The 11,674-nt window shown below is 39.3% G+C and overlaps 2 protein-coding genes across 2 annotated transcripts in view; both read left to right on the plus strand.

Moving 5' to 3' along the window:
- Positions 1-206: 206 nt before the first annotated feature.
- On the plus strand, positions 207-10,645 carry LOC104919598 (colony stimulating factor 3 receptor). The gene is made up of 17 exons (XM_019267150.2): positions 207-369; positions 2,822-2,931; positions 3,712-3,786; positions 3,964-4,260; positions 4,929-5,061; positions 5,210-5,376; positions 6,057-6,226; positions 6,361-6,511; positions 6,796-6,878; positions 7,006-7,213; positions 7,317-7,505; positions 7,711-7,812; positions 8,113-8,259; positions 8,343-8,483; positions 8,641-8,737; positions 8,824-8,902; positions 9,236-10,645. Exons 3-17 carry the CDS (start codon positions 3,723-3,725, stop codon positions 9,716-9,718), a joined length of 2,511 nt encoding a protein of 836 aa, XP_019122695.2. The 5' UTR covers positions 207-369; positions 2,822-2,931; positions 3,712-3,722; the 3' UTR covers positions 9,719-10,645.
- A 68-nt stretch (positions 10,646-10,713) lies between these two features.
- The window catches only part of mrps15 (mitochondrial ribosomal protein S15), a 6,189-nt gene continuing 5,228 nt past the window's right edge, over positions 10,714-11,674 (plus strand). The window contains exon 1 of the mRNA XM_010731626.3: positions 10,714-11,017. Coding sequence (XP_010729928.1) covers positions 10,873-11,017 — 145 coding nt within the window. The 5' untranslated portion in view covers positions 10,714-10,872. The remainder of the gene's footprint in view (positions 11,018-11,674) is intronic.

Below are 11,674 nucleotides of genomic sequence, written 5' to 3' on the forward strand. Positions count from 1 at the left end.
TAATTAAGTTGTAATGTTTTTCATTACCACAGCAATCATAAAGGTAATATATTGTGTAAGAATTATTGAATTGTTGTTTCAGATTTTATTATTTGTAGTTGAAGTATACACCTCCTTTCCTTTCGAGAATTTAAACACCCCGTTTTTCTTCCCATAACTGGGCCCCATCAGTCATGTGTTTCTTCCTGAAAAATAGTGAAGTTTCACAAACTCAAAACAAGGACGTCGTTGCTGCTGTTGCTGTTGCTTGACTAACACACACATATATGTCCTTCAGTCTGAACTGCTTTGAGCCACACTGTTTCATCTAGTGCTATCAGGGCTGATGAGAGCCTCTCGTCTGTCTGGGTCTGCTGCAGCTGCTGTGCGGTGAGTGGCAAGCCTCTCTGATGGATGTTCTTTTTTCTTCACATCAAGCGATTTGCTGGTCCTTTCATTTTGATACTTGCGCCAGATTGAAAAGGGAAAACTTCACAAAACTTGTTTCTGAATGACACAGGTTCAGGCTGAAGAGTTGCATCCCGATCCAACTCACAGACCGCTCAGCTTAATTTTATTTAAAACACTCGCTTAATCAGAATTTTTTTATTTTTTTATTTTTATTTTTTTGGCTGTTCTGTACTGTACTTGTGCCATTTATCATCCTTTGTAGTTCTCTGCCTGATAATGCCAGCACATTCTCTTTTAAACAAACATGAAATACCACAGATGTAAAGGATCTTCAAACGTTTATTTAAAGAGGAATTCTAAGATAAGATAACCCGTTTTAAAGTAAAGATACTTCATTCTCAAAATGTGTCAAATTAAAACTGATTAAAGACTTTTTAAAATAGAAAACATATAATGCTATTTTTAGCTTTATCTTAATAATTCTCGTGTGAGTTGCAAATGACGACATTGTCACTATGGAAGCAGTGTTGCCGTGTTAAAGTGTGAAAAACATGTTAATGGTCTTCTGGTCTTCCATGTCAAAAAGAGGATGTGAAACGGATTTCTTTCCTCCTTTTTAGCTTTTCTAGACTTTTACAACTGCTGACACCAAATTGTCACTATGTCTGAAGTTAAAGAAACTGCTGTATGACAAATAAGTTTCCAAAATATAAACTATATATATATGTTTCATTTAACACTTTCCAAGTCGTTTAATCAAAGCACGGTGCCTAGTGTGACAAATAAGACCAAAAAGTGGAAATGGTGGCGAGTTTATCATTGCACTCTGTCAAGGATATTGCCAAATCTGAAAGTGGGCGTTTTGTAACCCTCAACAGCAACGGGAAAGGAAACATACGGTAGCTGTAGCTCCACGCACAGTGATATGACTCACTGAGATACCAAATAATTTGCATGGAAGCATTAGGAACACAATTGGCCGATACGCTGAAAACAGCCAGCGTTATTCTATACTATGTGTGTGTGTTTTTTTTTAAGCATGTCAAATTGTGTTTGTTGACAAAATACACTCCACATTTAATAGCATATCTCTTCTCTCCTCCTCTCTTTCTCTCGATTTTAGTCCTTTTGTCAGAGCCTCAGGCAATTACCTTTTAGTAAGCAGAAATTCTAAAAAGGAAAGCAAAGGGGGAAATGGAGGCCTTTATGCACACGATTGATAAGAAACAGGGAGAAAATCCCATTTCTCTCACATCACTTTAGCGCAGACTTCTCCAAATGGTAGGTTATTGTGCACTGAGGGCAGAGATTTGACTGTGAGTTTGAGTGATAGTTACAAATTATTAAAGTAAGACCTTCTCGTCTTGGTTGTGGTTGCTTGCAATTTGACAGTCCAGACATAACACTTTTGCCCAAAGGTGTAGAGTTATTCAATACCAGAAATACTTGAAAATTATTGGAAATCTAATAACAAATTATTCAGATTTTCACCTTTGAAGTATAAGTTGAAGCCTATTGACAATAAACACGTTGATGTTGCCAACATGTTTTGGCCTGAGGAACAACTGTTCAATTTTTCTCACCAGGAGTGAGTCAGGCAAGACCAAGACTGAGTGTTACAAGACCACAGGAAGTTTCTAAATGCTGTGGTCTCAGTTACTGGTACTGTGTATATATCTGTGCGTGTATCCACATGTATCTGTGCGAACATTGTGACATTTATCTCTGGTGGAAAAAAACAATCGTCTCCCACACTATCAGATAACACGAGATTTCCTTCCTGCTGAGTTCTTAGTAACATTTGATATAGCTCAGATTAAAATTATTATCAATACCACTCATATATAATGCAATGCTAATTGTATCCAGTGTAGTGAATAAGCTATTTTTAAATGAAATAATTATGAATTAATGGTACCTCATTCCATACGTGAAATGACACACTTCATCTGTTATCCTTGCTTGTAATGCTATAACTCAAGATTCTTTTAATGATCGAGAAATGTGATTATTTTTTAATCAATGCTTGCTCCATTAAAACGTTTGGCACAATTTCCCAGGGGCCAAAGTGACATCTTTACATGGCTTTAAACTGTGTTAAATTTACAAATTCTTTGGGTGGGAAATCCTCACATTTTTATCAGCAGGAATCTAGAGAAATGTCATGTTTCTTGTTTGATAAATCACTGACACAAACACAATAGATTTTTGAACAGTGTACATGTACACACAGTATGTGTAATATGTTGTGAAATGACTAAAAGTGCGGCTTATTGCACATAATGCCATTTCACATGAGGAACCGTACGTGTCCACGTGAATACATGTATTCCACAGTATGTCTTGCACGTGAAACACCTCATAATAACATGTGCCTAGATGTTCGGCTTTATTCCAGTCTAATAACTGCTTTGTCTTTCCTCCCATACAGCATAGAGAGACACAATGATGCTGTGAAGGCATGTCTGGGCCTCGATGGTGTTGCTTTGTGAGTCGACATCCAGAGTTCAGTAGCTTCTAACCTCTTATGATTCTGTAATGGTGAGTATTTCAAAAACACAGTCCTCAAAATAAATTTTCATAACACCTATGCTTGTAATGTCAGGTCCTGAGTGAGTCTCCGATTTGAGAGGCAGGTTGTTGACTTGGTATCATAAGTACAATATGCTGAAGTGCTTCCATCTGCTTAGCTTACAAGCTCTTCTGCTCATTATACATGACCAATCAGCAACGGAACGGATGCCCAACAAGGCTGGTTACCTTCTAACAACTGGCAATTACGATCTCCCTGTCTGTTTTATCCTTCTAATAGAATGCTATAACAGAGGGGTGCAGCGTGTACCACCAGCATACTTATTTATTATATCTACAGGGAATTTAAATTTCATTTTGTAACAGCTAGCAGAGCTTTAGATGTCACGTCCTTTGTGTAATCACGTTGCGTAAATGTAGACCCAAGCTGTCAGGGAGTTTTACAGTCAGGAGTGCGTCATATGTCAGTGTACGTGCTTTGTTCTACACATGCTCTACGAAGCACTGCAGATTTTTCTCCATTACTGCATTGGAAAGCAGTAGATGCATTCTGTTCATATTGAAATATTATGCATTATGGAGATCATCACATCCTTGCTCATATCAGCCCGGCCATACCAAGCACTTGAAACACTAGCCGATGATGTATTTTGAAGCGACAGATATTATCATTCTCAAATAGCTCACCTAACACAACGCGGGCATGTCGCTCAGGAGGAATGGCAATTCAAATATTGTTTAGATAGGCCATGAAATGTGTAATTTAAGAATAATAAATTTCATTTACAGGTTTTATCATCATGATATCAACGCGGGTGTCAGTGATTGTCATGCTGGTGGCATTTGTGAATGGAGCCAGAAATGGTGAGTGTTGCTCTCAGAATGAAACAGCAAATCTAAATGGAAATACTCAACCAGCAGTAGTGAGGAAAAATTGTTATTCCTTTCTTTGCCTTTTACAACAGTAGTAATTTATAAAAGCATTTACAATTAAGATTCTCTTCAACATGCCACATTTAAATTGATTTTCTCATTATTTAGAGGATGACAGACAGCCGTGCGCAAAGGTCCAAACGTCCAGCCCAGTGGTGCCTTTGGGGTCTCCTGTAACAGCAACATGCATTATCAGAGACAGCTGCCCTGTGGTCATTGGACAAGCTGTTCATATACAGTGGCGCCTCGACAATCGTTTCCTCCCCAGCAGCACCGTGGCCAACGAGAGCGGCAGAGTTTCCGAGGTTGTAATACCGAGCTTCAATCACACCAGGGGATCCCTCACCTGCTGTGTCCAGGCCTCTTCTCTTCTAGTCGTAGGAGGCGTGGACATCAGAGCTGGATGTGAGAAAGATTTCAATTTATTGTGCATTTTTGTTCAGTAATAATCAAATTCATCTTTTTATTACTTGTTCATCTCCCACAAATGAAAAGCAACACAGGAAATGTTGTTTCGTCCACCGATCTAAGAGGTCTGGCACATTTTAATGGACATATAGGTGAATACACGTTTTAGAAGTTTATAGCTAAAGCAGCAAAGATTGTATCAGAGGATTAAAACCTCGCATCAAAAAGAAGCTGCTCTTATTAATTTCTTTGCCCAGTTACCTCATTAAGGTTACTACATTTCACAACCTGCAAACATGAATGGAAAACAACAAAAAGTGCAGAAATTCTTTAGATATTTATTTTGTTCTTAGTCTTATTTGGTGTATTTGTCAGCGACCCAGTACAAAAAAACTTTGATAAAGTATATGTAACAGATTTAGCTACAAGCGGCATACAAATACATATTATTGCATACAAATGAATGCAAATACTAAACATTCAAACAACAACTACCTTACTAGTTACATCCAAACATACACACCAATTTCATAAACCCAACCATGTGTAATATAGATATTAATTCCCACTTGTGTAACTTATTCTAACAGTGTAACTCCAGTGGGAAAATATGGATGTAGATAGTCCATAAAACTACAATGCAAATATTGTTGTTTGATTTATAGATCCACCACAACCACCACAGAACCTCAGCTGCCAGACAAACCTCACCACTCCTAACACCCTGACCTGTAGGTGGCACCCCGGGCAGCAGGAAACCCATCTGCTGACAAAGTACACCCTCCACACCAAGATACGGTAATCTTCTGCCTTTAAATGTCAACATACTGAAACAGTTACCAGAAAGCAAACATTGTTTTTGTGTCAGGGAGTGAAGTGTCATTTACAAAATATGTATGCAAGGTTTCACAACTGTGTTTCCCACATTGTGATTTCCTCATTTCAGGGATTTAAATGAGAACAACACTTACGAGCTGCCACCAGGAGTCCACCAATATACCATCCCACGCGATGGCTTTGTTCTGTTCTCAGAAATCGAAATATACGTTAAGGCGGTGAATGACCTTGGAGAAGCAACATCAGTGCCTATCACTTTGGAACCTGTCAGTGCAGGTGAAAAATAAAGAAAATATGCTTTTATTGAATGTTTTATTTGATTGTTTCTAGACAGTAGCCTCATTTACCAGCCATTAAGATTTTCCCCTAAACAATTTTTAAAGGGCATTTCCACCTATTTTACACATCATAGTCTATTTACTGGTCTTTGGGTGTATTACTGGATTACCTGATCTTGACAAGGATGAAGAATGCATGCAAAAAAACAATATCTCTGGCGCTGCTACATCAACTTAGATTATCTTCTTTTTAAACCTTTGTGAGAATGGTATAGGAGTTTAGAGATACACCATGTACCCCGTCACATTCAAGTCAACACTGAAATACCAGCAGGATCAGAAAATATTATGTACACCATACACTGTCCAATTTAATCCATTTCCAAAGTTGTGTCATTTATTTTTCCTATCCAGGTAGCTTTAAAGGACATATCCTTGATATCAATTGAGTATGGGTTAATTATTATTATTGTATATATATATATATATATTTTTTGAAGTGGATAGAATGTTTTGTTGTTGTTGTTGATGTTCTAATCCAGTTAAAGGAGTCTTCTGGTACTTGAGAGGCACAAACTGGGTTCAATCTGATGTGAACTTTTTCTTCACATATTAGAAAACAAAAGAATTATGAGTAAAACACAAGTTCACACAGGGGTTTGCTTTGCTTTATTTCAGCTAAGTTTGACCCACCAACAATTCTGAACATTCAAGCAATGCCCAAAAGGTACGGCTGCCTAAAGCTGAGCTGGACATTATCAGAGCAACAGGCCTGGATGCGTAACTCCCGACTGAACCTGGAAGTCCGTCTTCAGACAGCTGACAGCAGCCGGTCAGCTGAACAACCAGTGAGTACAATTCATTCTGGTGTCAATGTCAACGGAAAAGTTAGCCGATTAATTTTTGATAGAGTTGCTGTAAACAACCAAACAGTGGTATAGCCTGCCTGAAGTTTGATTGTGTGCTCTCGGACATATTTTAGATCTTGATAAACCAGGTTAGATCAACCAGACCTGTGGACCAGTGTCGCCTTCTCCATGGAACTCAGTATTTTGCCCAGATTAGAGTGAGATACCAGCAAAGTCCCTGGAGTGAGTGGAGCAGCAGCCAATCTGGAGTCACCTTGGAGAGCGGTAGGACTTAGATCAATTCAGAGTGACACAATTAGTCACTCCAACATTTTCCAATCTATTGCCTTTTCTTCCATTTCGTGGTCTTTTCAATATATGCTAATGCCATGTTCTACATCTCCCATTGCTTTGCTCTATAGCCCAGGCTGAATTGATGTATTGAGTTCTGCTGTACACTTCTGGCAGTGAATCCATAGACCTGTCTTGTATAGAAAACTTTTTATTTTTTAAAGAGTGAGAAGGCTTTTGACGAGCCGCTAACCTGACAGCCGTCTCTTTCTTTTCAGCTCCCACTGGACGCCTCGACTGGTGGATGAAGGTATCAGGGAATCAAAAAGACAAACATCTTACCATACACTTGTTTTGGAAGGTACACACATCACACATGTTGCTTGACACCTGTCACAAATTGATATATTTTCTGTTATAGCTCTGGTTGATCGTGTGAGGTCTGCCTTTCAAACATCTTCTCGCTTTTTTTTTCCTCTTTTCTTTAGCCATCAAAACAATTCCGTGCCAACAGCCAAAATGTGTCATACGTTGTCTCATTGCAAAAGCTGTCAGGTGAAAAGGGACAGGTGTGCACTACGATGGCAAATTACTGTACTATCCAGCTTCCTAAGAGAGCAAAGAAAGTCTATCTGAGCGCTGTAAATGCAGAAGGGAGATCCAACCCTACTGAAGTTCGGATTACCCTACCCAGAAGTAAGATTGACATCTTTAAATCTGCTTAAACAGGTTTAGAAAGTGGCTTAGAAGGTATGATACACTCTCATCACGATGTGCATGATGTGTTTTGTGTGCGCAGGTTCTACAGTGATATCAGATGTCACAGTCATTCCTCAAGATGACAGATCCCTACTGGTCCAGTGGAGCAGCCTGGTTTCTTCCAGTCCCATTGATTTTGTGGTGGAATGGAGACCTTTGTTAGAAACAGAACTCTCTTTCACCCAGTTTGAAATAACAGACAGAAACCAGACAAGCCTTGTTATATCCGGTATGTTTTATAGTATTTGTGTTGCAAGTTTTCAAATCCGTGTCCTTCTTATTTCCCTCACCTTTCATTTGGTTTTCCTAATCTGAAGTTCATCCTTTACCACAAGATTTCGCTCTCATGCAAGGTCTTCTTTCACGACCTGCCTGAACACACTGTTAGGAGCTTATGGGCGCTGATAACCTAACCTCTTCACTCTCATCAATAGGCAGCATTGAGCCCTACAAGCCCTATGGGATCTCTGTGTATCCTAGGTTTAAGGATTGGATAGGACTTCCTCAGACTGTTAATGCCTACTCGAGACAAAAGGGTAAGTCACCAAAGACACAAAGAGGATCACACAAAGAGCTGGCAGAGGTGTGCGGGTCGGGCAGCCTTAACTTTGAAGAAGTGGGAAAAGCCACATGAGTAAAAAAAAATATATATATAAATATATATTGAGCAATCCATCAGAAAGAGCTGATAGATGATGGAATAATGCCCTCTTGTGGATAGACATGAATCATTATTTTCTTGGCTCGAAGGCTTCAAATCATGAGATCAATAGCTCACTATAGTATATAGTATATAGTATAATAATCTCTTGTGATGATCTTTCTTTTTATTTAAGCTCCATCGATGGTTCCAAAAATACAAATTAACAAGAACTGGCAGTACCACGTTGAGCTCACCTGGGATGAACTTGCTTTAGACGAAAGGAATGGAAATATCCAGAGCTACAAAATCTTCTACTGGAGCGCTATGGATCCTGTTAAAGGTAGTTAAAACACCTTCATTTTACTGTTCTAAAACATTTTTGTTATGTACTTGATGCTATTTGATGTCTGACTTTTCCTTCAGTTGTGGCCACTGACCCAGAAGAGAGGAGGGTTGTCCTGAAAGACCTCAACACTGTGGCTATGTATGACGCTTTCATGATGGTTACCACATTTGGTGGAAGCCTGAACGGGACAACATTTCATTTTGAAGTTGAGCCCTTCGGTTAGTATTATCTTATTGACTTTTTAGAAACTTCACAGAGAGATCAAGGGTGTGTGTGTGTGTGTGTGTGTGTGTGTGTGTGTGTGTGTGTGTGTGTGTGTGTGTGTATTCCCACGGGGAGATATGTCATTCAGAGTATGCATTCCTCTCTTCTCAGATGCAGTTTCTGTTGTGATGATTGTAACTGCATGTGGTGTTGGACTGTCAATGCTGATTATCTTCATAGTCATGATGTGTTTCTCCAAACACAGCAGGTGAGATCAGTGCAACACTGTGTGAAACAGTCAAACTGGAATGTCATTTCATCCTAGAAACTTTTTAACTTTTTTTTTTTTTGCAGACTGAAGGGACGTTTCTGGCCAGCTGTTCCAGATCCAGCCAACAGCAGCCTCAAGAGATGGACATCAGAATCAACACAGGTGTGGAAATAACCCCATAAGCTGCTCTTTGGTGCATTTTATCATCTCTCAGCCTGTTGTTTTGGGTATATAACCAGTAACTTTACTGTTTTGGTGCAGTCTCAGTGTTCTACTCAAACTTCCAGCTACAGCAGAAATGTGTTTACAGCAAAAAGTCTATGATAAATCATCTATATACTACTTACCCAAGCTTCCAACAGCCTACAGACAAAGTTAACAGCTTTATGTCTGTAGGATGTGTACACAAGCAACACATTATTAACTTTAATTATATATATTATATATATATATATATAATTAAAAACGTTGATGATGTTTATTTTATTTTTGCAGGATACCCATCTTGCCTCAGACAGTGATGAGCCCAATCCAATATACCTGTCCCACCTTAGTTTTCTGGACATCCTGGTAAAACTAGGTAAAGACGACGATGACGTGTGGTCAAGAAGCCCAGAGGACACGAGCGACCTGGGAGAGTCCATTTGTGGTTCACCCTTCCTCCCGGGTTACTCTGGTTCAAACACTGACTCTGTCCCTTATGCTACCGTGATCTTCTCTGGTCAGTTCAGCAGCCCTCCACCTAATGTGCCTCATGTCTACTTACGTTCTGAGTCCACACAGCCCCTCTTGGAGATGGAGGAATCCTTCAGTCCAAAGTGCTACCAGAATATGGAAACTGATGGGATGCCAAGGGAGCAATGTTTTTTTGGACCGTGCGATGATTGTATCCCCGAAGAAGCCGCAGACCCAGCCATTCTGTGGGACGACTTTCCTTTTCTACAAGCGTTAGCCATGAATGAGATGCAAAATGACTAAAAAGTAAATCACTGATTGTAAGAGTAAATGCTTTGCAAGATGTTCGTATAGGTCTGAGTTTGTGTAATGAGCCGATTGTGATAAATTGATCCAGCATAGACAGCTGTAAATGCACGCTAGATTTAATCCTACAATCACTTTGATATTTAATGATTATGATGTCCATTCTTCGTCTGTAGCCTGCTGCACTTTGTAGATATGTCACCTGTTCAAGTAAACATTCTCTAAAATACTTTTTTTATGCCATGGGTCAAACAGTTTAAACAGTTCCTTTGAATAAAAATAAACTCTGTAAGGACAGAAAACAAATGTTTTTTTTTTCCTGCTGACTTATTATTCACCTCTATATTTACCTCAGCATTTGGTATTTACCTACTGCGCTTGCCAAAGAAGGTTGTTCTCTGTAACTAATAGATGTGATTTATGGAAGCAGGGTAACCTACAATTATTCAGTGAAAACAGACGCCGTAACATCATCACTCAACAAAGCTGCCTGGGGTGATTTCAGGTGATGTGGGGGCACTTCTTGGCAAAGTGTAATTGCTTTATACATGCACTCAGCTGTATGATATAAAAGAATCTCTATATTTCTTTACTCTGCTTTTGGTTATATTGTATTTTTATTCCAGGTCTTCTCTTTCCTCTGCCTCTTCTGCCATTTAACTTTATATTTGGTACAGGCTAATGCATGCTGCCACTACAATTTGATATCATTCATATTCATTGATTTAATTCATTAACATGATAAAGCATTACTGTTTGAGCATTAGATTCATTGACTTATTGCTATGAATTGTTTTTATATCCCTCTCTTTCCTTGTAACTCCAATATAACAGCCAATCATGCCTTTTTTGATACTGTAATATTATGATTTTGTCATTTAATGAGCCATCTTTAATGATCAAATAAAGTATTAGTGGAACAAAGACTGTTCATTGGTGCTTTTTATGACATGTGATATCTCATCGATGTGCTCTGGGATTGTCAGCACAGCCTTGGAGACGATCATCTCCTATCCTCCGCTCTGCTTGTATGGTCTAATCAAACATGGCGAGCCTCATGTAGGGGTCGAGCACTGATCATCTGTCACGTTTTCTTCACTTTATAGTGGATTTGTTTTTTATTTCCTAACTTGTGTGCTATTCCGTGCGCCATGTTCGCAAACGCAGCCCTGCGAGCTGCTCTCAGATCATCCGCCGGCGCGCTGCGCCTGGAAAGCGGCGCACTGTGCGCGTCTCTGTCGCCGAGACTCTGGACGTGCAGCCCGGCTGTATTATCGGCACCCAGGGCCGCTTGTGGTGAGTGTAGCGATGGGTGAGAAGCAGATGAAGCTGACCTTAATGTGTTTGGAAGATAGCTGGATAACGTGTTTAATTTACACCCAGCAAAGCCTGTCCTGACACCGACAGCAGTGGGCAGTGTTGACAGATAAGTGCAGAGTCACAGCATGCTGTCTAATAATATGCACTTCAAGGCTGCTGCAAGTAATATATATTTAAAAAGATAGTTCTCAGACCTCCAATTCAATCATTTAAGTATTACTCCTAATAGAGCCACAGTAGGATATACTGGAGGTATTACATCTGTAAGAGCATCAAATACCTCTCCTCAGACTGTCATTAGTTTAGTAATATATGGGTTTGATTGGCAGTGGTTAGGACAATTCCAAGGGCCCACGACTGACAGGTGCCCCAAAAAAATAGGTAAACATCAATATAAAATTATTAAACCATCATCACTGAGTATATATATTTCAAATATAATAATGAAATTAAATATCTCTTTGTTTTTACGTGTTTTGGGCAGTAAAAGTTCAATAAAAATGGCCTTTAGCACATTTTTATGGTGGCTTTTAATCTTGCATCAAATAGTGAACTGCACTGCACAACAGCTGCACAGAGGAGGGGGCCCAATTTGATTTTTTTTTTTTGTCATGGGGCCCAAAATTCCTGGCT

The sequence above is a fragment of the Larimichthys crocea genome, chromosome XIII (genome assembly GCF_000972845.2).
Source record: "Larimichthys crocea isolate SSNF chromosome XIII, L_crocea_2.0, whole genome shotgun sequence".
NCBI lineage: Eukaryota > Metazoa > Chordata > Actinopteri > Sciaenidae > Larimichthys > Larimichthys crocea.

Coding starts and splice junctions, on each gene's coding strand:
- LOC104919598 (XM_019267150.2), top strand. CDS start 3,723: ATGATATCAACGCGGGTGTCAGTGATTGTCATGCTGGTGGCATTTGTG. Junction 5,062..5,209: donor ACCCTCCACACCAAGATACG/GTAATCTTCTGC, acceptor TCCTCATTTCAG/GGATTTAAATGAGAACAACA. Junction 8,484..8,640: donor TTTTGAAGTTGAGCCCTTCG/GTTAGTATTATC, acceptor CTCTCTTCTCAG/ATGCAGTTTCTGTTGTGATG.